General features: G+C 40.8%; 4 protein-coding genes across 5 annotated transcripts; 2 read left to right on the top strand and 2 right to left on the bottom strand.

Moving 5' to 3' along the window:
- Positions 1-757: 757 nt before the first annotated feature.
- Positions 758-6,966, bottom strand: mrpl10 (mitochondrial ribosomal protein L10). The gene is made up of 5 exons (XM_083786821.1): positions 6,770-6,966; positions 6,020-6,189; positions 5,273-5,437; positions 3,224-3,368; positions 758-1,475 (listed from the first exon to the last, which is right to left on the bottom strand). The coding sequence occupies exons 1-5, from the start codon at positions 6,807-6,809 to the stop codon at positions 1,234-1,236; spliced, it is 762 nt and encodes a 253-aa protein (XP_083642947.1). The 5' UTR covers positions 6,810-6,966; the 3' UTR covers positions 758-1,233.
- Positions 6,967-7,174: 208 nt separating this feature from the next.
- On the top strand, positions 7,175-11,094 carry pnpo (pyridoxamine 5'-phosphate oxidase). The gene is made up of 7 exons (XM_083787103.1): positions 7,175-7,339; positions 8,191-8,315; positions 8,394-8,493; positions 8,623-8,676; positions 8,888-9,016; positions 9,584-9,654; positions 9,782-11,094. Exons 1-7 carry the CDS (start codon positions 7,295-7,297, stop codon positions 9,945-9,947), a joined length of 690 nt encoding a protein of 229 aa, XP_083643229.1. The 5' UTR covers positions 7,175-7,294; the 3' UTR covers positions 9,948-11,094.
- A 1,046-nt stretch (positions 11,095-12,140) lies between these two features.
- prr15lb (proline rich 15 like b) lies at positions 12,141-18,044 on the bottom strand. Its single transcript, XM_083787142.1, has 2 exons — positions 17,844-18,044; positions 12,141-13,437 (listed from the first exon to the last, which is right to left on the bottom strand). Exon 2 carries the CDS (start codon positions 13,408-13,410, stop codon positions 13,081-13,083), a length of 330 nt encoding a protein of 109 aa, XP_083643268.1. The 5' UTR covers positions 13,411-13,437; positions 17,844-18,044; the 3' UTR covers positions 12,141-13,080.
- Positions 18,045-19,605: 1,561 nt separating this feature from the next.
- On the top strand, positions 19,606-26,148 carry cdk5rap3 (CDK5 regulatory subunit associated protein 3). Of its 2 annotated transcripts, none has more exons than XM_083786946.1 (14): positions 19,606-19,741; positions 20,042-20,087; positions 20,269-20,400; positions 20,702-20,802; positions 21,612-21,660; positions 22,085-22,263; positions 22,409-22,545; positions 23,109-23,253; positions 23,338-23,439; positions 23,596-23,677; positions 24,069-24,157; positions 24,623-24,828; positions 25,365-25,536; positions 25,992-26,148. In XM_083786946.1, the coding sequence occupies exons 1-14, from the start codon at positions 19,736-19,738 to the stop codon at positions 26,055-26,057; spliced, it is 1,512 nt and encodes a 503-aa protein (XP_083643072.1). In that variant the 5' UTR covers positions 19,606-19,735; the 3' UTR covers positions 26,058-26,148. The 2 variants fall into 2 exon arrangements, with proteins under 2 accessions (XP_083643072.1, XP_083643071.1); XM_083786945.1 differs by having other exon boundaries at positions 23,593-23,677.
- Positions 26,149-27,089: the final 941 nt, after the last annotated feature.

Raw genomic sequence — 27,089 nt, 5'->3', positions numbered from 1 at the left:
AACGCAATTCTGTAGCCTACCCAAAGGTACCCAAGGTACGCACCCGCCGCCAGCTATGATCTCTCTCTCTCTCTCTCTCTCTCTCTCTCTCTCTCTCATAATAAAAAATAATATATTCCTGAAAGTCCTCACCTTGGCTTGGACATTGGCCTATAGAAGCTGCTTTAAAAGTACCAGCGAAAACAACTTAATTTTTTTCCGCGCTGCGGCGGGGGGGGGGGGGGGGGGGGTGCGGGGAGGCGGGGCTGCGGGGGGGGGGGGGGGCGGGCCCCCATGAGGATTGATCAAACTCTTCGGCTCTGATGATAGCACTGCCATCTGCACTTATCCATACGAGGTTTCCAAATGATCCTAACTTTGTGAGAACAAATTTGTTCTGATTTGTAGTTTTTGTACTGATGCATACATGGTAGCCTATTGCTTAGCCTAGAAGTCAGGAATAAATACATCTGGATTAAATTAGATTGTTTTTAGATCAATTTGATTAGTTCTATAGGCTATAAATTATAGTCAATAGATTTGTTTATTCAATTTAGAGATGTGGGCAGTAAAAAACACTGCCATCTCTGCACATTGTTAAAAGGATTTTATGGTGGAGTGTGCATGTATACCTATAGGTCCGACAACACAATTTGCTAATCAACTAAAACGGGTAAAAATATTACTAGTAATAGTATTTGTAATATTGTCACCAAAATCCCTTTACTAGTGGACAACATTAGATCAATAAAAGAATCACAAAGTTGTGTGATGGAACGACAGTAACCAGGATATAATTTATTTGTAATATGACAGTTACTTTCTTAAATAAAACAAAATCATGAACAAGCAGGGCACTGAAATGATGGAGTTCTTGCAACACTGTACACGGCAAGAACTCAACAGTGGCAGGGGTCAACGCCTGCCACTGTTCTTGCAGTGTACTACAGACAGTGTTGCAAGAACAGCAGATATAAAAGTGGGCATTAGGTCAAGTCTGCAGACTCCATCGTTGTTCCAGCAAGGTGCTTATATGCGGTCGGTTGCACACAAAGACTTTGACTGGATTAAGCCGTCCCACACAAATGCACAAGACTGACTCAAATCTTGACAATTCAGCTGGGACAGCAGCACTGGTGTCAAAACAAGGTGAAGACAAGTCCAAATGCACGTCTCAACGTCGGCCTCCTTCTGCGTCACAACGATGCTGCCTAGGCAACAGTTCCAGGTACCTTCCCGAGGAGGACCGAAACTCTACACCGTCTCCTCCACCTTGGGAGCTTCCTGCTCGCCGCCGGCCTCGGGGCTCTGCTGTCTGACGTACTGCTGCAGCAGGGCCGACAGGTGAGCCGGGTGCCGCTGCAGCAGGGCGGCTGTCCGCGAGGTGAGCATGGTGAGGCCGCTCACCAGCTCTCCCTGCACCACGGAGACCGACGGCAGCCTGGAGTAGCTCAGCAGCCCCTCTGGACTCAGCAACGTGTTCTCGACGCAGGCTCCTGTTGGACAGGACGGGGGAGATTAGTGGCACTGTGACACCTTGATCCAGACTTAAACCCTATAGAATTTGTTGACCAGTGGCGGGGGTCTAGTTGGTCCCCCCTTTCTTCTCTCTGCACCAAATCTTCTATTTTCACAAATGTTCACCTATTGTGACATGCTGAGATAGTCAGTGCTCAGCTCTTGCTCTTTTTCAAGATATTGTGAGCCAACCTTTTGCCTACGTTCTTCAAGGTCTGATGATTCACTTTAGAATGGAGGGTGGAAACTATAGTAATATATCCGTTACAGGGCATATAGCAGGGGTGGCCATTTTGTAGTTCAACTCAAAAAAAGCCCATCGAGATTTACAAAAATATTTATGGTGAATAATGATTCATGAACATACACACACATCTGTGTACGGAACGCCGATCCGACGAATATGCCCATATAGCATAAAAGGACACAGGCAGGTAGACAGAAAGATACAGAGTAACCACATATGGGCATGAAAGGGACACGGACAGACATACGGACGGGTACAGCTTAACCAGAGGGCATGCATTTCCAACAGGCATAGGCCTAGTAATGTAATGACTAATACATTAATACTCATGCTACGATGTAACTAATATTGATGGTTAAAGGATAATGGTTTTGCCATTGTTAACGTAGCCATTGAAATTTCAAAACGGTCAAAAGCGTTTCTCCTACTTACAGTATGGTGAAAAGCAAATACATTCAGTCATAGAAGATTTGTTTTTTGGCTTTTCTGATAGTATCAAGTGAAGATTGACAGGAGAGAAGGGGAGAGACATGCAGCAAAGGTCGTCATGAACGGGACTCGAACACACGACGCACTGTTAGGCCAAAGCCTATATGTGGCATGCGCCTGGACCATTTGGCTAGCGGGTGCCCAATAGAACTTTATTATTGTCCATAAAAGAGTTCAAACAAGTCCCAGAGCCGTACTGTTTGGTTTGGGCAAAACAAACCTGGGCATTGTAGTTTTTCCTGCATGGAACAACTTTATAAAGCAAATGCAGGAGCTTTCAAAATGTAAAAATGGCAATGTGCAGGCACAGGGATGGACAATGAAAACCATCCGTGACTTAAAATTGTTCCAGGAAACATTACAATGCAATTATGAATTATGCTAACCAAATCAACAGTACAGACTCGCCGACTTAACATTTTCTTAGACAACAATGGAGTTCCATGAACGAATATGAAGTATGAACTATATTTGTTTTGGCAAGACAGGCCGTGAGTGCAAGTACCAGATGTTGACAACAAAAAAGGACAGTGCTGGCGACCTGCCAGCACACACCAGCTGGCTGGCGGGTGTGTGCCAGTCAAGGCGTGACTGGCACCTGAGCATGGGTCCTGCAACTTTGTTGTGCTCAAAGCAGCAACACTGCCAAAATAGGGTAAGTGGAAACTGGTGTTCCGTTACGCAGTCTAAGAGCATTATTTGGTGTCAGCCCTGGTACAAACCACTACCAACATAAGCGATACCCACATGTTCCTTACAAGTTACAAGTTAACCTTTTTGTAAAGGTAACCATCAATGAGAATGATATAAAATACCAATTGGTGTTATTGAGGGGAGAAATAATCGAACAAACCTAAGTTTCCGAAGCTTTTTAGGAGTTTATTTTTACAAAATAAAGGATGCCAGGTTGATAGTGGTTAAAATAAAGTGCAACAGATGCACACATGTGGTAGGGGATTCTGTAGAGATTCTGTGACATACAGTACATACCTAGTAGAACCATCTGAGGGCTGCCTTTCAGTGTCAGCAGCAGTTCCTTTGCTTTTGGCTCTTTACTGACAACCAACACTGTGTGGCCGATGAAGAGAGGCAACAAGTTGCAGTATATGCTGTTTTGGAGAAACGGCCTCATTACCTGAAAATAACACAAAGAACATTTTACTTATTTAAAAAAATAAAAGATCTACAACATGATTAAAATACTTGGTAATCTAAGACCTGATTAGAGAAGAGATAATACAAAAAAAACACAATTATTAAGAGATTTGGACAATCAGAAGAACCCTCAATTTGTTCTTAGTTGTAGCCAGTTGAGTATTTGTCCTAGAGTGTAGTACCTCTGTATTTAATAGAAAACGGACTATGACTAACCTCGCATCACCAGGATTTCCACCTCAGAGGAAAGCCTGGCCTGATTACTAAATTGCTGTGTGATCCGGTCGGAAGCGGATAATATCTTAAGTCATGTTCTAGCTATTGTTTTGTAGTCATCAGGCCGGAACCCTCAAACCAGAACTTCCTTTCCATCAAACGGGAAGAATAATACCTTCCCAATAAAAGCGTAGTTTCACTTTGATTGATTGATTGATATATTTATTAACAGTTTGCAGAATTACAGTACATTTCAAGCACAACTCATTACAAAGACCGTTAACTGTGAGTGGACGACCCAATAAAGCATTACACTTGTTTACAAGAGGGTCAACCTTGTTCAAATCATCAAAACATTTAGAGACGTACAAATAGACACTTCTATATAGCCAAAGAAAGAGAGAACAGGAATTCATCATAAAGGAGGTAAAAAGGGAAAAGAAACATATACAGTGAGGGGGAAAAGGGTTTCTAAAATACAAAATAAATATAAATGTGAGTGTGCTTTCCAGAGACAGAGACTATTTAGCGCCTGTATACCTTTGTTATCCCACAGGGAAATTCTATTCTCATCTCATTCTACGAGAGAGCGAGTCACCCTTTTATTGGGAAGGTATTATTCTTCTGGTTTAAGGGAAAGAAAGTTCTGGTTCGAGGGTTCCAGCCTGATGACTACAAAACAATGACAACAACATGACGCAAGATATCATCCGCTCCTGACCAAATCATGAACACGAAAAGGAATGCTGCCTAGGTTAGATCATGACTAGTATGAAAAAAGGGATGGGGGGGGATGCCTGTCTAGTGTTGTATTTGTGTATTTGAGAATTTGTTTGAAAGTAATTACTAAAAGATTGGGAATGGAGTTGGGGGTATGCATGTTGATCTGGAAAACAGAAAGTAATTTTAGCTTTTTGAAAAGTGGAGCAGAGTGGTCGAGACCTCGAGTCGTTTTGAAAAGTGGAGCAGAGTGAGTAAATAAAGCTGTAATATAAAGTAAGCAGAGTCACTAGACCACTAATTTTCCTGATGACACCAAGCGATCTACAAACTTTGTTAGAAACTAGATTGATGTGTTCTTTCCAGCTTCTCCAGAGTTTCTCATCTACTAAAACTCAGAAGAATTTTACAGAGGAAACCTTTCTCAATAGTAATTTGTGTCTGTACAAAATTAGTTTTTTCCACCAAAGACAATAACATTTAACTTTTTTACAGGATTATTTGCTTAGTTGGAAGTGGAACCACATAGAAATGTGTTCCATGCCTTTGTTCGCCTCAGATATGAGGAAATTAATGTCGGTGTGTTATAATTAAACTGGTGTCATCTGCGAAAAGTAGGTACAGAAGGCAAATCATTACTATAAAGAAGAAATAATAAGGGACCCAAAATCGACCCTTGGGGGACTCCAGACAATAGTGTTGCCCTGCCTTATACTATATCATTTACTGAAACATATTGTTCTCGATCAAATACATAACTCAGATGTAGGTGTGTGTGCGAGCGTGCCTGAGAGAGAGGTTACACCAGGCAACAGCAAAAATTTGTGAAAAGCTAAATGTGGATTAGTGAAAAGTACAAATGGCTAGTGAATTGGGACACCTGCGTCTATCCACCTCTGTGACTTTTGCATGCCATGTTCTAAATTGCTATGGGCAAGGAAGATGTACCTCATTGGGGATGAACTTGATGGTGATTCCATGTTTATGAAGTCTGCGCTTGAGTATTAACATGTCTTCAGCATTGATGGAATTATTTTGGACAGCAGCAATCATCTTGCAGTCCTGAAATGCAGTCTTTACTTCCTTCTTTAAAAGCAACATCAGGCCAGTTTCCTACAGACAGAACAGAAGTCGGAGTCAATTTGTAGAGAAGACAGAATTGTACAGGGGAGGGAGTGGCTCAGGCGTATATCAATTGTACGTTCGAGCATAGACATGGTAACGCACTGCCTGCCTCTGATTGACCTACCGACACTGCCCGTCTTGCCAGACTGTACAGTCCTCCGAGACGCAAGGTTACTCCGTGGTGGGAAATAATAAAAGTACAAGAGAATGACAGCTTGGCACACGTGACAGTAACTTTTTGTAGAAGAGGCAAACTAATATTGTTTATGCCGTTTGCTTTGATTGAATGATTGATTGAATACGTATTTGTATGATTTGGGTGCGTTCTAAATTAAAGTGTACTGTACACATAAAATAAACGGCATAAACAATATATTAGTTTGCCTCTTTGACAAAACATAAAAGTTACTGTCGTGCGAGCCAAGCGGTCATTCTCTTGTATTATATCGTACTTTCCCACCACGGAGTAAGCTTGTGGCAGACTCTGGTAAGGCCGGCAGTGTCGGTCACAAATGTATTCACACATCAAACTGAAACATTAAAAGAAACTGAAGATCTCAAACTACTTACCTCTTTAACTGTTACGATTTTGGGTGGATAAGCACCCCGGGGAATAGGTGGTTTGGGGGGAATGTATTGAGTGACAGCCATCAACTTTTGTTTTAAAATGTGCATGGGCTTTTTGTGTCGAGTCACAGCCTTGGACATATGCCGCACACTCTGTGTTAGGGGCAGCCATCCTAAAAAGTGAGAAATCATACATTTTAGGTCTTATACTGTAGTTACAATTTGGCGGTTAGAGGACATTTTTGGTATCTTTTCTTGCGCTTAACGCACAGATAAGGAAAACTGCAACATCTCAAAGTGTTATAGTATAATGCCCTGGGTCAGTCAGGTGATGTCATGCCTTTGAGAACACAAAGCACATAATGCCTAGCTCTGATCCATAGCTCTGCCTTTTGCAAAGGCATTAAGAGTTATGGAATGGACCCTGGAGCTAATAAATGCCCATGCATGTGGTTAAACATATGGGTAGAATACACAAACCCTCCTCCAACTGATACAATATTGTTTCGCTTTACTTTGATATTGTAAGTAGCTTGTTTACATGGATGTGTACATGTAGCCATAAGCCATGATGTATCTCTGTTTACCATGAGATATCAGATATCTAAGAGAAATAGCAATTATTAGTAAAGTGAACTCATATTTTGCACAGTCAGACAACACATACAAGCGTTCTATAAAATGACCTGGATCTTACTTTTTTTTAATCACTTGCCTACATGTAAAATATGTCATATGAAACCGTATATTTACCTTGTTTAGGGAACAGCCTTCCACACAAGGTCGCCGCCATCTTTGTCAGGGTGAACAACACGTGACCGCGCGTGCCGGTATCATCGTTGACGTGTTGTTTTAATAATCGATGACTTAAATCGCTTTCTCTGTATTTCTACCCCGGAATTTATGATCGGAATAAGATCGTTGTGCCTCTTCTACGCATTATACGCAAACCAAACTAAAACGTGACAATGTGATATACATTTACAATACGTCATGTAATATGTTATATGTAGGCTGCACCATAGAGTTATAACTCTATGGGCTGCACAAAACACATTTTGTGTCATGTTTTACGTAAGGCAGGACAAGGCAGCGCGGTGACGTCGCACATCATTTGGTGCGTGACGTTGTACAACAAGCATGAGACGCACACTCAGTTGTGTTTTGAGGAATCAAATATTGAGGAGAAGTGCACCATATCCTGCTTCTTTGGCAGCTCGTCGTCAAATTATTTCCCATTTTCGGTTTTGCACAACATCAACGAGTGATACTACAGCCATGGATCTCAGTGGTATGAGGAAAAAATACAAAGGAGACGAGGAAGTGAGTATATTGAGTCGACTGTTGCATTTTAATTTCTATCCTCAGTTAACCCTATGAGTTAACCTTTGGTCACTTGCGTCCAGTGGGCAGCTTCATTGTTGGTCTAGTTCACTGGCCTTGCAAATGACATGCAAATTACTTTGTATATGAATGGCTGTAGATACATGATTGATCATTGAATGCATTAAATGCATGCAGCCTAAGGGAATATCAGCCTTGCTAGAAGAATGGGAGTTGCACTGCCTCATCTAACCAGCAGAGAAGAAATAAATAGCGGAAACCAATAACGTCATATTTAACTGACTAGAGAGGTGCAGGTGCCCATTCACATTGGGCACTGGCGTACTTGGAACGATGCAGGTTGGAAATGCCCCCCCCCCCCAAAGTTATTCTGACTCTGTGTCACTTACTCCCTTTTATACCCATTATACCATATATGGAGTTCTTTGTCAGGCATGCCCAAATATGGAGTCTATGCAGATGTTAGAAGTAGAACAGGCCAGCTTCAAATATGGAGATCTAGGGGGTGATCAGGTGTGATCAATTTTCCGGATCCTGGGAAGAGGCTTTTGTGCTGGTACTGGACAACCGGCTATCTGACAGACTCGACACCGGGCACTGCACTCCCTGTGGGGGTGTGGAACGTGTGTGTCAAATTTTAAGTCGGTGGGGCGAACGGTTCTCAAGTTGTGTGGATTACAGACGTACGCACGTACGTACTGTACACACAGACGTGGTGCAGCATTTATAGATAAGATTGACTGATGTGGTCTGTGGTGATACTACGGTCTTCACAGTGATGATCTGTGTGTGTTTCTGTGCACTCATCTGGTAATTATTTCATTTCACAGTGCTTTGAGGAGAATCACCTCACTTCCCTGGACCCAATCAAGCAGTTTGGTGATTGGTTTGACCTTGCCACACAGTGCCCTGAAATTGGAGAGCCAAATGCCATGTGCATTGCCACAGCTACTAAGTTAGTACCAGCAGCTTTGCCAGTGAATGTCACTTTATTTTCTCATTTCAGTGTCAGCATTATTGTATTTCTTTAAAGGGACGGGCTTCCTTCTGCACGTATGGTGCTGCTGAAAGGTTACAGCAACGAAGGCTTCCGCTTCTTTACCAACTATGAGAGTCGAAAGGGGGGTGAGCTGGTCAGTAACATCTTTATCCTGTCTGTCTGTCTGTATTTAACTGTCTGTCTGTCCCTCTCTTTCTCTCTATCTATCTCATTCTCTCTCTATCATTTAGAGGTTTTTTTAACAAACTTTTGTGTCCACTAGGAGAGCAACCCTTATGCCTGTCTTGTCTTTTACTGGGAACCAATGAACAGACAGGTAGGTACAGCTGTGCTGGCCTGTCATATTCTATTATTATCATATTCTATCTTTACAATGTATGTCATGCTAACAATAATGTCAATGAATTTCCATTTAGTCACTCACACTCACACATAGCTATGTCCGGACACCATTGACCCCACAGTCCCACTCCCCATGTGCGACATAAGAGCAAAACGGTCTGTACATTTAATTTGTATGCCTACAGATTCGCATCGAAGGCAACGTGGAGCGCATCCCATACCAGAATTCCTGTGATTATTTCCACTCCCGGCCCAAGAGTAGCCAGATCGGGGCTGTCGTCAGCAGACAAAGCACTGCGGTTCCTAACAGAGATGTAAGACCAAAACGAGTACATCTGTACATCATCTCTTTTATTTATTTATTTATTTTTGCAATTTCCAGCACATGTAGACCAAGGGTTCCCAAACCTTTCAGGCCACGACCCACCAAAATAATCATATTTGATTGACAAGCACTTGGAATTGTAGGCATTACATTTAGTTTGACTCGGTTCAAAAGACAAATATTGTGAAAATAGCTGAACTACAAGCTCACAACGCCACACTGCAAAGGCGTTGTGAGATTGTACATTGGCTATTTTCACAATGTTTGCCTCTTAAGTATTATTTATTTGACAATTTGGCCAATTTGGTATTGAAAAAGTCTTAAGTCATTCAATTGTCACTTTAGAAATGTGCAGAACTGCAGATATCCTGTATACATGTATACTGTATGGTGGTTTGTTTACTGTTGAGTGATAAAACAATGTTGCATAAGCTAATCACCTGCACATACGTGTAACTGTGACAGATGTAGGGAAATGTCTGGAATTAAAATGTGTCTTTGTGAAAGGAAGCCTGTGGCACTGGCTTGAGTGATTTTACAGAATTCTTTCTCACAGTACCTGAGACAGAAAAATGCAGAACTGGAGGAACGGTACAAGGATACAGATGTGCCCATGCCTGATTATTGGTGAGTACAAGATTCTGCTCATTGTACCGGTAGTAGTAGTAGTCGTCACCGTCACGCGTTAATGTAGTCAACTTACGTATACATAATGTACTGAGTGTCTGTGTGTCCTTGCATTCCTTTGGCACAGGGGCGGCTATATTTTAAAGCCATACTATATGGAGTTTTGGCAGGGTCAAACCAACAGGCTTCATGACCGCATCGTTTTCACAAAGCCCCAGAATGGAGAGTTGATGCAGGAAGACTTTAAGCACCCTGCAGAGGGTGGCTGGGTATACCAGCGATTCTCCCCTTGATTAAAGCTACAGTCTGTAAGTAATAAAAATAAAAAGGCGAGGGTTTAAATGTCTCAATGGAAGAGTACGGAGACCACCTCCAATCACTGCAGATGTAATATATTATATTTACATGTTTTATGTGTGTGTGTGTGTGTGTGTGTGTGTGTGTGTGTGTGTGTGTGTGTGTGTGTGTGTGTGTGTGTGTGTGTGTGTGTGTGTGTGTGTGTGTGTGTGTGTGTGTGTGTGTGTGTGTGAGAGAATCACCTTGATGTTGACTTAAGGCCTATTCATACTTCAGTTTTAGGTGATAAGGTGACCACTGAAACGGTGATTCGTAAAAACAGAGATGTGTTTAGGTGAGCGAGTCGCTTACCACCGCGGCATGACGTTGTAGTTGATGTTGTAGTTTTCGGTCGTCACCGTATCACCTAAAACTGGAGTAACTATGAATAGGCCTCTAGAGATATATGGGATTTAGCGTAACTAGTCAAATGTGATGTTTTTGTCAACCAAACAGAACCATAGTAATGTATTGCAGGATTCCTGTGTTTGTTTCCATGGTAACCATGGGTAATGGTAGTGGTGATGCAGCCTATGTACAGTAGTACAACCTAGGAACCAGCAACTTTCTGTTGTATATGAATATGCACAAAATTCATAATATGTGACATGCACTGTCTGCCACAGGTAAGCAAAGTCTATCCACTTGCTGCAAGTTGCTGGCAGATAAATGATTGACAGTTAAATGGGTCATTCATTAGTAATGCTGTTGACCTCTGGAAGCTGTGTCTGATGCCATGAAAAGCACAGTTCCTTTTTTCAATTGTGCATTCAGCCTAATATAGTAGTTGAATAGCCTTGCATTTCAAGATGTGTATTTAAGTGGCCTGATGTTTCTCTTTATTGTTCACAAATTCACCCTAGCTCACTCTTAAATCTATGTCCATGCAACGGCGTGCATCCAACTGCCTTTTAACAGAGAGATTAAAAGAGCTAGTGTTATTTGTGCCATGTTTCTTCAGTGTACAATGCAGTTTAATGAATCAATGTAGATGATGTTATGTTTTTTTTTATAGTCCACTGATTGAAGGAAATTGGATTTGTTCAATTTTCAGTGGCACTTGTCAAATGTGAAAATGTCTCAATAATAAATTTATATTTCTAAGTCAAGACTAGGTTCCCTTCTTGCCAGTAGATGTCAGTAGTGCAACACCTGACGGCCTGTAGATGAGGGCAAAATACCTTCCAGACTCAAGGACCTTTTCAAAGTATTTTGTGGTGGACCTCTCTACAGAGCTCAGAGTTCTACCCCCCCACCCACATTAATATGGCATTACTATTTCTATCATTGCTGCTTTGAGCTTTACCCACTGAGAATCTCTTACATAATTAAACCATATTACATTTTTATTTATTGTAGGCTGCATGCCAAAAAAACACCACACCACACCACATGGCTACATGATGGTGGATTTGGCCAAACCTTTTCTTTATTTATAGCTAATACCAAATCATCTTTGCCCAGCCCCTGTGCTGGGGAGGCCTGCCTCAAGGTTTGAAAACCTCTGGAATTGACTGAACAAAAGACTAAATATTTTTACGCACTTTATTACCAACTGGAATGGAACGGTCCCACACCTGGAGTCACATGATGCGGAATGTCTCATTCATATTCTAATCTAATGTAATGTAGAACCTAGCATTGGTCCATCTCACGCTGGTCTCCCCTTACCATCACCATGCCAACACAACCTCAGACATCACACAACTTGAGCTCAGATAAAGTAACATCCACGGCTTGGCTAGAATTCCATCTAAAGTAATAATATCCACTCAAAGTAAGGTAAGCCCCACAGTCCTTCGTTTTAACCCCATTAACCCTGGCATCCCCATTTTGTGCGAAGTGAGTCAAAAGTAGCAGATCTAAAAGCTCATGTGTCTTGATTTGACCCGTTGTGAGCTTGTACTGTACATTGGTTATTGTTTTTGCTATTCCTTGTACATTGAAGTACTGTATGCTAATATTGTTTCTATTGGTGACACACCAGAGCGCTCCCTACCCCACTGACAACCAATCACAAGCCGATTTTTGAAATGGTCATCTACATAAACAAAATTTGTGTACTGTATATAGGCCCTAGGGCTTAGGCGGTGGTGAAGCCCATTTTGAGATTTGACATTTTACAGAAAAAAGCAACTAGGATTCCTTCGTACCAACACATTAACACATTTATTAAAAACAAAGTACTATTTTCAAGTTAGGATTTCTGAAAGTTATCTTTCATAGTATAAATGAAATTATTTAGTTATACATAACTGATACTTTTTTACATTTTATAAACATATGTCATCACACAACACACTTTAATTTCCTTGATCTACGAATCTCCCCTGTAATTTGCTTGCACGTATGTGATGTGTGTCTGACATTTATCTGTCCTGGACATTAAAAAAAGCACATTTTCATTATAAAATGCTATACATCAATTTTAGCAAAAACATTTTTTTAATTTAACTCTTTACTTAATTCTAAAACCGATGATTTCATCCACATGTTTATCTGGTAGGCAAATATGGTATAATAGCAAGTAACTTAAATGACAAAACAGAGCTTCATTCTCCTGTCCCGTTATTTTGTAAAAATAGGCACAGCTTTTCTTTAAACAGTGGACATCTCATTTTGAAGCGAGAATTGCAAAATGGCCCCAGTGCTATGCCCCAGTGCCTCGCATGCATTCCCTACCTTACTGTGCAGTAGGTAATGTTTCTATGGTCTCTTTGCTGATAGCAGCTGCTTGTTTGTATAGGTGTGAGTGAGACTCCATTGGTTACAGTATCTACCTGGGTGTGGTACCTGGTAACAAGTGTTTATCCAAGTTGCACGTTTGCAGATTTAGTGCCAGTTTGGCTGTGCTTGTGTATTTTCTTTTTAGCCCTCTTACTGTACTGTATATACTTTTATGATTGTGACACTGACATATGACACGTGTGTGTGTGTGTGTGTGTGTGTGTGTGTGTGTGTGTGTGCACGCACGCAAGTGTGCGTACGCACACAGAAAATTGGTATGTATTTATAGACCATAAAAGCTTAATTTATTCTTCACCGTATGACGGTATCACACATAATGAATAATAGCTTTTCACACTTGGCTTATTTGTTGTTTTTATGGTTCTCGTCGGTGAGACTATGCTCAGGGAAGAGGTTTGGGTTCTCGGCCAGCGTGGCACGGACCTTCTTCTTCTCTTTGAAGCGGCCAGAGTGGGACACCTTGACGTGGCGGCCTTTGGTGGCAGACTTATCCACAATCTTCTCCAGTCTGGCATTGAACTGGCTGTCCATTGCGTCTGTGCATGGAGGTGGGCCGTTGCCGTCCTTATTCCCAGTGTTGCTGCCATACTCGGCTGGGATCTCATACAGAACCTTGGCCTCACTCTTCTTCTTGCGCATGAAGGTCAGCTTCCACCAGCTAGGTTCAGCCATGGCACAGACAGAGACTGGGAGACTGACCTGCAGAGTACAGGGTGCATGCTTTGTTTTATCACTTAAGCCTTAAAATCATACTGGTAAATGCGGTAATACAGAAAGACATTGAGATTGCCAAGAGCAAATATACACAAGAAGTTTGTATATGTTTGTTTGGAAATATGTGATCGTTATTGTCTTTGTTTATATTGTACGTACTAGCGTGCAGGCTTGAAGCTCATTCTAGACAAATATTGACATATCTTTTGGTACCATATCTGTATCAGGATCTTAATGCCAGATGTAACTTGAACCAACATGGTTCATGCTTAATTAATTTTGTCTTTACATCTATGGTCTTATTATTATTATCCATTGCAATATATACCAACATAACCTGTATTACAGTGAATCATGTTTAGATAAGTTTTATTTAGATCATGCTGTGATTCAGAATTATTGTTACAATGTAATACACTAGAACTCCTATTATTAACTGCCTTACAAAGCAAAGACGTTGAGTTAAGCCTTAGTAGTAGTAGTAAAAATAATAATACATTTATATTATATTATTTTATTTGTATTGCACTTTTCATTCACAGGGATTCCAGAGTGCTACTATACATCGTTAAAACATAATCAATCATAGAAGGTTAAAAGCAGGTTTTAAACAGGTCAAGCACAAAAGGATGGTGATTACACAACAATCTAACATTAAAAAATTGGTCAGTGACTAACAATATCGTACGGCAAAGTATACATTTGGCTTCATTCTCTATAGGTTGTGTCAAAATTACACAACCTGCCTTACAAACCAAACGACATCCATGGATGACCTCTTGTCATCTGCTGCACATCTCTGTGATTAGCGAGTGTAACCGAATGGAGAGAGACACCTGACACTTGCTCTCAGCTGATAAATTAATGAACATGTAAAGACTATCGTCTGTCCATGCCATGAGATCTGATACCATCTCAGAGAAAAAAAAGCCCTTTCAGTTGATGAGGAGCTAATCTGTTGTCACGGGGCCGCTTGTTATATAATAAAAGCTTGGCAGAGCGGATGCTATTGTTGGCATTATACAAAACAACCGCATGCCACTGGTTTATGTCTTTCATGTGAATCCAACCACCGCAAACTTCTGGGTATATTATAGACAACACAGGTAAAGAGTGTGCACATTGGTCCCTGCTCCTGCAGGGCTTAGTCCTCATTGTCTGCGCAGGGGGCTTATTGCACAGTCACCTGGCAACCTTTCAGCTCAGATCTTTTGCTTATGAAATGGTAATGGGATCAAGATGTCACGGTGACATTTTCTGCACTACAGTGTGTGTGGTCATAAACAGGAAATACTAGAATCATTATTTATTATAAAAAAAGCAATCTACTGCATATTACTGGCACTAGTTGTCAATATTAACTAAGTACCTAATTTAAAAGGATCCCTGGATAATAAGACTTATCTGCCTTAATATATTATACTTGCCCTCTATAACTAAAATTAGAAATTAAAAACACCTTAAATATTTTATTTAATGTCACGTCTTTCACTCAATAGGGGCCGCTCCATCGCACGTTGATGATGTCATATGTGTGGTCCAGCCCAATAGAATGTGTTAATAAAACGTATTTAAAATATTGCTGAGAATTCCTCAAGAAATATTAAGTTGTTTTTTATTAACACACAATTCCATGAATTCCATAGGCTGGACCACACATGGGCATATATGACATCACCAACTGGCGATGGGAGCGGCCCCTGTGTGAAAGATGTGCTATTTCTAAAATTAATACAATATTTAAAGTGTTTTTAATTTCAAAGTTTAGTTATAGAGGGCAAGTATAATGTATTAAGGCATTAATATAAGACAGGGATCCTTTTAAGAGAAGAGCATGTTTTATGGTGTGTTGGATGATGTGGAGAAGCAATAAAAAGCCATGCTTATCATGTTCCCATGTGTCATCATCACCATGGCGAATGCTTCATCGTTAAAATGGATAATGTGGGAACTACTTCTTTACACCACTATCATACTGTATATACAGTACACTACACTGCTTTCCAGTGACCCTCATCATGGTCTCTTAGTTTACATGCCGTATGAGAATAAAGATTGTGTTGCATAAAGTGCAGTCCCACTTATAAAATATAAAATAAAATATACACCACTATGTTGAAACCCATATCTTACCACATCATACAATTTGGCCTGCGCCAAATTGTATGATGTGGTAAATCAATAAAAAGTCATATTTATTTTCTCTTTTGTCATCATCACAACCGTTCATAGTTCAAATGGATGACGTGGGAACTACCTCCTTACACCACTATTACACACTATAACATGATAACCTATAACCATAACATCGAAGAAAGGAAAACTCTTATATCCATGATAAATGTTATCTAGATTTACTGCTTTCCCTCATAGTTGATTAATGATTAATCCATCGGTTTGGTTTCAGTTAGTCTCTCGAGACAGGTGCTGTTTACCCCTTTGTTAGATGTATTTATCTTGGAATAATTATGAGCAGTGTATGTATATCTGTTGTAAATTATAGATATATTTTTTTTATTCTATCAGACTATAGACCAATAGACATTGTGAAATCAACATTAGAATGATAATTTCTCAGCCTCACCAACCTGAAAAGGCTGGTCTCTGTATGTACAGTAGAAAATTTGTACTAATCGATAAGTTCAGTTCCTATGACTATTAGTCGACTACGAATTCTTTGGGTCGAGAATTCCTTGGGTCAAGAATAGCCTTAACTGAATTCAATAAAATGTTTTAGTTCTTCAGTAACCCTCATGATCTCCTATTTTACAGGATGAACTAGAGAATAAAGATTGTGTTGCATAAAGTGCAGTCACACTTTATGCAAATATACTCAACTTTGTTGAAACCCTTATCTCAGTCTTATCTGTCATTTAACATGAGACACCGGGTGCTGAACACATTCAGGGCATCATGGCATAAAAATCACAACATATTCTTCATTGCTTGACAAAAATGTAACACTGCTATTTCCTTATGGAGGAGGTAAAAGTACAATTTCATGAAAGTGACCCATGTATTTGTGCCATATCACTTACCGGTATATAATTGCCAGGGGGCTTTACTTCTCTGGGCTCAATGTTGCTTAATTACAAGTATTTCTGGCCTAGTTGTGTGCAGACAACCAGGAAACAGATAGCATTGCTGATTAAGATTAGCTTTTATGGGGTCTGGCATCCCTGAAGTAGCCTACCATCCCATGTCAGATCAAACTGTTTACACTTGTTCCCTAGCAGCACCATCATTCACAGTGACATAGTGCCCGTCAGGCGTCAGATTTTTACAATGAATCTGTAATAAATCATGTGGCCAGTGTCGTTTCAGTTTGAATCAAACTGTATCTCTTTCACTGGAGCGAGGTCTTTAGTGTTTATGTCTCAACAGTAATCGCATCCTGACAACAAGCATGTTCTCAATATCAAAATATTTGAGTTTGTTACAGTAGATCACTTTCACATCAGAGTCAATAAGGAAACAATTGTATTACAGTACACACTTGAATTTCTTTTTAGAAAGTTGTGTTTGACTTAGATTTGACCTTTGAGACAAAGAGTCCTGTTGACATAAAGGAGGCCCTCTCATAGCTCTATTTAATAAGTTACTATGTGTTCTATTATGTGTGGGTGAGCCGGTCTGCAAAGCCCCAAAGATCACAGCAGGGAAGGAACACTGTGCTTATATTTGGAAATCACTAACCAAGTGCAAAGCCTTTTTCAACGGAACAATGTTCGAGCTTGAGAAAGGAGGATCCAAGGGCACCTGGACCTGTGCTATCCTGATTATTGAGCTGGAGTTTTCTAGAGTCTTGGGTTTCATCTCCTGTGCCAGGTCCACTGCTGACCCGTAACTGCAAGGTTGACTGAGTTGTTTAAGGTCCTTCGTGTCCCTCTGATACACTCTTGTGATATTAAGTGTTCATTAATATAACTGAACCTATAGGGCTTGGTAATAGTTTTGATCATTTGCATCAATCCACGTGTCCAGAGGTTTCTATAACTAGCTATAGTATTTGTCATTAGTACCACATTTAGAACTAATGTGCAGTTTAGAAATGGCCTTGGGTTACTCAACAACACTTGGACATTTGCTCATAATAGGACTTAACTTTATAACAATAGCACCGTGCTGGCCAAAAAATTCCAGTTGGACTGAAAAGTTCAGTTCAGGTGAAAAGTTCTTCTGCTACTTTTTGATTACATCATGCATGGAAGTTTTAGCTTGTATCACACTTTCGTTAAATCACAGGAAAAACACACAAAAATTAAATAAATAAAAAACCCCAGCACCAACTCAAAAACAGTATGTAACTTTGATTAAGGAACTCCAATTTGAACATGTTATACACTTATGGAAATAGAAAAGCCATGAGAGGAACAAAGGCGGTTTCTTACCTAGATGTCGAAGAGCTGGCGTGGACACAGTTCAGGGAGATGCTTTCAGATATGAAAACATCCCTTCATGTTAAACTCGGTAGTTCCTCTCACGCACTTTCTATCTTTATTTATTTCTTCTTTGTCTCTCTTTTTTGATCTTTTGAAGTCCCTCTTGAATTGACAATCAGGTGAGCAGGCACAGGTGCAGCATCTCCCTCCCTCTCCTCTCTCGCTCGCTCTCTTTCTCTCTCTCTCTCTCTCTCTCTCTCTCTCTCTCTCTCTCTCTCTCTCTTTGTCCTTCTGTGCTCGTTCCCTCACCAAAGCACACACCCTCCTCAAACACACGCCTAAAGCCTGCCCAGCTAAAGTGCCTAAGTGAGTAAATGTTACAGACATGTGATTTAGTGAGGCCTTTTTTCTGCCTGCCCCAATCCACTTCAAGATTACAGTCAACACACAACACAGGCAATGTGAACTTGGTGTGAGTGGTACAGCTTTCCAATCCAAATGGTAAATTAATACCGTTTAATCAGCCACACTTCAAAACTGCCTCTCTGTGTTCGTGTGGAATTTGGAACCTGAAAAAGCCATCACTGTGCAATGTGTGTATGCCATATCACATTTTCCCATGGCTGTTATAAACAGTTTACAACCCTTTTACAAACAAGGAATGATGTTGACTTCCATGTACAAGATTGACTGGTATACAGTGGCAGAGACAGAGGAAGAGAGGAGATGGAGAGAGAAAGGTGTTGTTTTGCATCTGGTCGACGAATCACAGACAGTGAATGGATACGTCATTTGCAAGTTTGGGTGACATTCAAATAACCTGAGATTAGGACAGCTGATATACCTAGAGGCTATGTGAGGGTTTAATAGCAGTTTTGTAATGGAGCGACTGACTGACTCCTGTTCATTTCCATGCCCAGACCTGAGTGTCACAGCAGGCCTGCATTTATTGCTGGCCAAATGATATACATAAGATTTGTTCATGGTTGGATGACAAGAGTGAGATTTATTATCACAATGGGAAATAACGGGAAGTCCCTCATGAGGTCTGAGAAGCTCGAAACGCGTCGTGCTAATAAATAAGTTGATGCAGTAAGTTGTCCGTCTCTGTTCCCTGGAGTGTGCAGTCCCTTCCTTGGAAGGTTTTTCTCTTTTTTGATATATATATTATATATATATTGTATGTATTCAGTTATTTAATTTCACAGTGTAAAGTCTACACAAAAGTTTGCGTATTTGTATTCAGCAGAATGAAATGTAGGCTACTAAAACATTACCGTTATGATGATAGTGGTACTGGTACTAATAACTGCAGCAACTGATATCAAACGACAATAAAATTGATTGATTGAAGTATTTATGAAAAGTTTGCAGAATGGGTACATTTCACATGAAAGCACAACTCAAGAAATTATAATTACACTTGTTTACAACGGGGTTAACATTTTCAATTAATCAGAAGACAACCCAAATATTTCTGTTTAGAGCAGGTTTTGAAGAGACTTGTCCAATATATGGATCTTATAGTATATAGATAGACCTTATGGAAATGTATTAGTTACACACATAACAGTCTTTACCAGATGAATGATGAGAGTCTGCTGCCCTCTACCGGTTGTCTTTAAACAATGCTAAAACAGGAACTGCAATATTCGCCAATAAGATGCCACTTTAGCATCGTTGAATATTATTGGTCACACACTACAAGTGTTCGAGCATCGCCTCTCTCGATTGGCTCCCCTTCTTGTAACGTGTCAAATCCATTGTCGAATCGTGTAAACATTGTAAATACTGTGCGCCAGCTGGAGAGAAATATTCCAATTAAAAAAGCAATAAATACTTGTGTAATAATGCATCTGTAAAAGGTTGGTTTTACGTAATTGTGAACAACTGGAGAAACGATGGAGGTAAAGTGAAACGCTGTCCTCTCTTCCTTTGATTTGTGGCCAAGAGTTATTTGAGGTAGTTTTCAGATAGTTAGCTTGCATGCTAGATGGCTCTATGCAATATTACTTAGCACGTGAAAATAGTGTACAGGACAACAGGTTGTTCCAGTAGTCAATAGTAACTTACACATATTGGTGTTGCATTTTTCGATGATGTTCCTTTTGCAGTTAAAGCACATGTTTGTTCTGTTATACATACTCATAGTTCAAAGTTCATGTTGTCCTGTGCACAAAATATTCAGAAATCCCTCTCTCTCTCAGAATGTCCAAAGCCTTCCAATCGACATACAAACCAGCAAGCTACTGGGTAAGGCTTGGTTGTTGCATTTTAGGCACGGGCGATATATATGTTCAATGTTAAATATGATCACTAAATGCACACACACACACACACACACACACACACACACACACACACACACATTCCCTGTGAGACTTTTCTTTTAAAACGGGGGGTTAACAACAAATCATCCTGCTCATGTACTCAGATTGGCTTGTGGATCGACGACACTGTAACCTGAAATGGCAGGGTGCGGTCATGGACATCAGAGAGAAGATCAAGGCTGCTATTCAGGACATGCCAGAGAATGAAGAAATCAAGGATCTTCTCTCCGGCTCTTGTAGGTCTTTACTATGTATTGTAAATTACTGGAATTGCCCTTTGTGAGTAATAACATATAATATACGTTATGTTCTAAATAAATAAAAGATATTTCATAATGTGGCCAATTAAAATACATTCTTGCCATATTGGTGCACGGTGCTATACAGTGCAATAACACACATGCATAATGCGATGACCAAAATGATGCACAATGTGTCAATACATGGTGTGTTATACTTAATATAACCTACTGATTTCACTTTTCTGGATTGGTTCTGTGATCAAGCACTCATAAACGTGTGCTTGTTTTCCACTAGACATCCACTACTTCCACTGTTTAAGGATAGTGGAGATTCTGAAGGGAACGGAGGCCTCCTCCAAGAACATATTTGGAAGGTACTCCTCTCAGAGGATGAAGGTGGGTAATTCTACTAAGGTCTTTCAATCACTCATGTGGCCAAATCTCTGGATTCAGAATTACGAACCAGATTATTTGTGTAGGTTTTTTTTTCTTGTCTCATGTAATGTTCTTGTAGCACCCAAATGGCACTACTGGTTGCCGACAGTGGGGTTGTAGTCAGGACGTGTGCTCCAGAAAGTGATGTCCACACATGTGCGTAGAGTTGGTATAATGAAGATTTATTATCTGTCTCTGCAGGCCTAGTCACTACAGTATACATATAAATGATCCAAACAGCCTCCTAAACACAGTCTGCAAACTGTTTGCCTCTTGTCAGCAACACCTGCTGCTTGATTGAGATCTAATTAAATACCCTTCCAACCTTCACATTGACCACACCCCTCGGTGGACATCATTGGCCACAATTAGAACACTCAAATGGCGCTTACACACCCACCCCTAATTGCTACTGGTGTGAAAACGGAGCAATTCAAAATCATAAAAATACAAAGAGCCATTAAATAACAAAACCAAAATTCTAAACCTTTTAAGCATTCATAACTCAGGCTATATTCAAGATTGCAAACATAAACTGGCTTACTTAGAGGGTGAATGAGAGGTAAAAGTATAGGGCTTTGGCAGCTAATAAATATACTTCAACTGAATGGATATGTTTGGACATCACTTTCACACGTCATAACATCAATCCTGGCTGTTGGCAACCAGTAACGCCTAATAATGGGGTTTAGGCGCTACAGTTCTAATGCTGGATTAGTTCTAAATGGATATGATGTTCAAAATTGTCTCCTTTTTGTATATTTTTGCAGGACTGGCAGGAAATTATATCCAACTACGAGGCAGATAATGTATACTTGGGTAAGTTATTAAAATACAGTATGCTCGTTTATGCATGGATCATGGCACCATGCTCCTCAGTATAGCATCCATAGTATGATCCAAAGATAATTGCCATTACACTATGTTAGATTTTACACAGTGGCAGCAGTTTTTGTTGCTGGAAAAAATCAGGCAGTTGTCACTAAGGACTAGTGACAGAGAGAGAATAACGTTATCAATTGTACTGCCCACAGGTGGTCACACTTAGGATGTACTCTGGTAACCGTTAACTAGACACAGAATGTATGAGATGGAATGTCTTCCTTCCTTCTCTGCTTCCCCTTTACTCTCCCAGTTTCTGAACTGAGAGGAAAAAACCCAAACGGAAGTGGGCCAATGACTCAAACACAGAAACTAATCATCACTAAAAATCATCATGCTTTGAAATACTTGTGTTGCCCAGTGGAGGTGGCCAGTTTGCTGAGTCGCAATGTGAGCTATGAAGGTCCAGCTCTGAGGAAACAGGTGGCCAAAGCCCAGCAACTGCAGCAGGACCTGAGCCGGCGGGAGGTAGACTGCCAGAACTCAGCTGCAGACCTGAGAGTGCGCTACTACACTGCTTGTAAACAGTACGGCATCACAGTAAGTGCACATCGTGTGTTGCATTTATCAACTTTCCATGCCAGACATGTTTCTTCTAGAACCGTGTCTGGCACTCACCTGCTAGCATCTAGCAGGTGAGTGTCGGTGTGAGGTGTCATTCATCACTGGACTGGTTCTCCGCTAGGGGGAGAATGTAGCTCGGGAGCTGCAGGCCCTGGTGAAAGATCTACCCACGGTTCTTGGGGACGTTGGGAGGGATGCAGCCAAGCTAGAGGAGCTAATCCAACTTTATACTGCTTTTACAAACTTTGTCTGTGAGTGGTGAGTATCAAATAATCTTTGAACTATACAATGTACGTAACATCAATGTGCAAATAAAATAAATACAAGGACAACTCCATCATAATTAAGTAATAATCTATTTGTGGCACCCCATAAATAGATTATTACTTAATTATGGGTCAGAAGAAGTCAATAAATGCAGAAGAATACTCACGAAGTGTCCTTCAGGTACATTTTATTTACCGGTAGGTAGGGCTGTGCAACACGAAAGGTTTGGCAAGGAGCCTTCCTCAGCCTGATGAGAAGTACAGCACAGGTGTGTCACTTGTAATGTGAACCCGGTGAAACACATAAAGCGGTCCAGGTAGACACAAGCTGGCTTCAATATAGGCCTTGGCGTGCAATGAATAAACACCTTTTTATAAGTTCCCTTTTTATTGGTACCCCCTTTTCCACCAAAAGCGTCATTTATAGACCACTCTCTGTGTAGCTCTCGTCTCAACCCATGTTTCGGGTCTTTCTAAAACAATAACGCAAACAACAAGTTGATTTAAATTATGGGTGTTTTCTTTCTCAAGACAAACCATTGATGTGATTCACAGGTCTGAGCCTGTGCTCCCCATGCTGACCTTCGTTCAGAAGAGGGGGAACGCAACATTCTATGAGTGGAGGACGGGGGAGGTGCCAGCAGTCATAGAGAGACCTGTCATAGAGGAGGCACCCGCTGATACAATCACAGAGGAAACGGTTGGTCTCTAACTCTCTAATCGCATAAGTATCGTCACAATTCACATCTTTTTTCAGCTTTTTTGTCCTGGTTATTTTATTTAGATTGACTGGGGAGACCTAGGCAGTGGGACAGAATCTCAGGAGGTGAATTTCGGAATAACGGTTGAGGATGGAGTGGACTGGGGCATTAGTCTGGACTCTGAGGTATGAACCACCTGGGTAATTCTTGTTTCATTTAACCAGGATGGTGACCAGAATTAGTTTTTCTTCACAATAATGGTTTATTAATACTTGATGTATACCTCTTGCAAAATTGCCACATACAAATACAGGTAAACACTTTTCTCCCTCCATCACCAGGACCCAGGTGCTGGTGGTATCGATTGGGGAGACAGTGGAACAGCTCCAATAGAAATCGAAGTTGTAGATGTGGGCACCGACTGTAAGTAGCTTTTAGCTCGCAATGTGGGAGAAAATATGTTTAGGGTGAGCATGGGCTCATCCTAAACATATTTCCTCCCACACTGCTTATCCAGTGAATTATTTGTTGAAGCGAATGTCCAGTAGTTTTATCCCACTGTTTTATGTTTTTCAGTAAACAAGTGCAAAGAGCACAAGTTCAAAATGTTAAGCTCCTTGTGAAACATATTGGCTGTTATTCTTTTCATTTACTTTTTACCATTTTGGATTCTATTTGATTGAATAGGTGGAAGTGGAAGACGACTAGCTTCCACCTATTGGCATTTACTTTGAATCATTCATTTGCCAAAAATAGACTACTGAATTTAATGTTACACAATATGACTTTAAGGACATACTGTATGACCTCTTAGGTCCTGATGGTGTTGCAAAAGGTGAGGATGCCTTGACTATATTGGAAACCCCTCAGTTGCGCAGCCAATTCATTGATGAGCTAATGGAGGTAAGGAATACAGCCAAAATAATGCAAACGCTCATCCTAAACGTTGTATTAACCCATTTAGAGCTGTGCCACCTTATAGCTTTTAACCACTTTAACAATTATTTTAAACTTTAGCTGTTGAAAAATAGCAGATCTACAAGCTCATAGCACGGCACCAAGTGCTTGTAGATCTGCTATTTTTTTTAAATGATGTGTTGTGTGCAAATCTTTGAATATATATATATATATATATATTATTTGACAGCGAACGTTTTTAATTCAAATATTAGCTTCTGGGGGGGGGGGGGGGGGGGGGTCCCTGGAACAACATACTTTCAGATGGGGGTCGGCGGCCAAACACAGATAATTCTGGGGGTCCTTGACATGGAATAGTTTGAGCACCACTGACAGAAAAAAGAGATTTAGAAGCCTTTTGTAGAATCTGTTCTCAGGTCTCAATGGGTTTTAAATGTGCATCTGTCCCAGCTGGAGGTTTTCCTAAGCCAGCGACTGACCGAGATGCGAGAGGAGGCAGATGTAGTGGCCATGAGCCAGTTTCAGTTGGCCCCCATCGTCATCCAGGACCAGACGCGGCAGCACGTCGAAAAGATGCAGGCCGTGGTGCGGGACCTCATGGGCCGGCTGACCACCTTGAGGATGCAGCACCTCTTCATGATCCAGGCCTCACCAAGGTCCGTCTGTCCCCCAACTCATTGACCGCTGTGACCCACCCCTCCTTATTTGTGATCAAAACAGGACCGATAGACAGAACAATACAATTTTCATCTGGGCATATTGTGAATCCAGGCCACATTACACCCAACATTACGTTGAGTAGTAAAGTGCTCTATATCCAACTGACTACTTACTGTGGGCCTCCAACCAGAGGTCGCCCAGTATAAGATTCTGTGAGTGATGTCAAACTAATGAAACTATACACGAGAGTATGGAATCTAGTGAAAGGTAAACTTTCAACAATCTCTATAGAAGGGGTCCAAGTCTTAATGTATAATTGTATATATCTTTAGAGCCACAGGAACAGTTGGACGTGGTTTTTAACATATCATTTTGGAAATATTCAAATTTTCCCATTACGCACAAGATCGGTATCGGCCGATCGTGAGGAAAACAATCTGTGATCGGGATCAGTCCCCCCCCAAAAAAAACCCTGATCAGACCACCTCTATATTAATCATTTGTTTTGCATTTTCTTTTTGTGTCTGTCTAGGTATGTTGAACGTGTGTCTGAGATGCTGAGACAGAAGTTGAAGCAGGCAGACATCTTGGTGCTGAAGCGTGCCACGCAGGCAGAGAAACGACAGGAGGCATTGGAGGAGCAGGCCAGGCTGGAGCCTCGTGTCGACCTTCTGGCAAGAAGCACCCGCAAACTCCAGAAACTGGTACAAGTACTATTCTGATTCTCATTATTTATTTATACTTACAGGGATGGCAGGCCACTATTCTGCAGTGAGTATTTGTCATTCCATGTTTGAGCAGTAAGTTATCCTATTCTTATTAGACGTTAACGGGGGGGGGTCAAATGTCATAGTCTGGATTAGAGCCCAGAAAGGCCAAAACTCCATGTCTTACTCATTCTTGTGACAGCCAATATCAGTGTCAAGTGACAGTACATTTAGAGAGATGAATGTACTGAACATCTATTCTATATTATGAGTCTAGCACCTTTATGCCCCCCGCCTAAAGTAGAGAATGAGTGTCTTATTACTAAATTACTGTTACTTAGTGATACTTACTTAGTATTAAGTGTCTTATTACTAAGTCAAATATTTTTTCATCTGACCGAAAATAAATATTGTCACTGATCAGTCGATTGTCATTTGTTTTGTTTTTTCAGATTGAGGCGGACATTTCAAAGCGATACAACAACAGACCTGTCAACATAATGGGGGTGAATGTGTAGAGGTCAAGTTCAGTGATAGTGTTTTGTCATTTTGTCACGATCTGTGTCACTATCCTGCTCCTAGATAAATAAATGTTTTATTTAATGTAAAGCCTCTGGGTGCTCCATTTAATTATTATTTATGTGGATTCACAGCTGAAAGATAAACACTTAAAGCTGCATTATGTAACTATCCTCTTATGCATCGGATTTGAACCCTTTTTCCTGCACAAGAGCTAATGGAGCCTGCCTGCTTGCTCAGGGGATAAATTGAATCTTGACCATCAGGTCTAAATTTGTGTCTAGGTGAGACATGATCTTTGACACAATATACATGTCTCAATAGAAGAGCAAGGAGACAAAATACAACCAGCCCAGTTGTATACGTTCCATTTTATTAACATACTCTACCATACAGATTGGACAAAATTACATTTTCATAAAAAAAGGTTACATAGTGTCGCTTTAATGATTCTGATTTATGAGACTCAACTCATAGGCTCCCAGACCACACCAATGCAACTCCTTGCAACTGCTAGCCCTCCAAGCAGAACCCAATGGTACTGAAGTTTCTGACATTTTTGACGACACAGACCATGGGGTCCTGTTCCAGCAGTATCCTGCCACCTGGTACGTGGACATAATAAAACATAAACACCGTGTTTACGGCCTGTCTGCGGTCTTTGACGACATTTCTTCGTGTGAGGGCTTCTGAATATGTGAAGTATAAGTACCTATACATGCCGCTGCGAATATCTCCTGTGGCGCGGAAGCCGTTAAGTATTTTTAATCTTTGTTTGACCGATTTGGTCACTTTGATTCTTCTCTTCCTTCCTTGTTTATTGACACCTCATTGTACCGCCTATCTGGCTAGCTAGTGGCGCTATAGCTATGACAGAGCAGATCAGAGGCAGGGACGTAGCCGCACAAGCCAACCGCACACCGGGAGGCGGTACAATAAACGGTAAACCAACAAGAAGAAATAAAGCGACCAAATCGGTCAAACAAAGAATAAAAATACTTAACGGCTTCCGCGCCACAGGAGATATTCGC

This window comes from Protomyctophum parallelum (genome assembly GCF_964188405.1).
Source record: "Protomyctophum parallelum genome assembly, chromosome: 17".
NCBI classification, from domain to species: Eukaryota; Metazoa; Chordata; class Actinopteri; order Myctophiformes; family Myctophidae; genus Protomyctophum; species Protomyctophum parallelum.
The sequence above is the reverse complement of the archived record's forward strand: the minus strand, read 5'-3'. Positions and strand labels throughout refer to the sequence as shown.

Excerpts from the sequence above, each read along its gene's own strand:
- mrpl10 (XM_083786821.1), bottom strand. The coding sequence starts at position 6,809 with ATGGCGGCGACCTTGTGTGGAAGGCTGTTCCCTAAACAAG. Across the intron at positions 6,190-6,769 it reads AAGGCTGTTCCCTAAACAAG|GATGGCTGCCCCTAACACAG; the intron begins GTAAATATACGG and ends CTCACTTTTTAG. Across the intron at positions 1,476-3,223 it reads CCCTCAGATGGTTCTACTAG|GAGCCTGCGTCGAGAACACG; the intron begins GTATGTACTGTA and ends CCTGTCCAACAG.
- pnpo (XM_083787103.1), top strand. The coding sequence starts at position 7,295 with ATGGATCTCAGTGGTATGAGGAAAAAATACAAAGGAGACGAGGAA. Across the intron at positions 8,677-8,887 it reads GGGAACCAATGAACAGACAG|ATTCGCATCGAAGGCAACGT; the intron begins GTAGGTACAGCT and ends GTATGCCTACAG. Across the intron at positions 9,655-9,781 it reads GTGCCCATGCCTGATTATTG|GGGCGGCTATATTTTAAAGC; the intron begins GTGAGTACAAGA and ends CCTTTGGCACAG.
- prr15lb (XM_083787142.1), bottom strand. The coding sequence starts at position 13,410 with ATGGCTGAACCTAGCTGGTGGAAGCTGACCTTCATGCGCAAGAAGAAG.
- cdk5rap3 (XM_083786945.1), top strand. Across the intron at positions 21,661-22,084 it reads GGCAGATAATGTATACTTGG|TGGAGGTGGCCAGTTTGCTG; the intron begins GTAAGTTATTAA and ends TGTGTTGCCCAG. Across the intron at positions 22,546-23,108 it reads ACAAACTTTGTCTGTGAGTG|GTCTGAGCCTGTGCTCCCCA; the intron begins GTGAGTATCAAA and ends TGTGATTCACAG.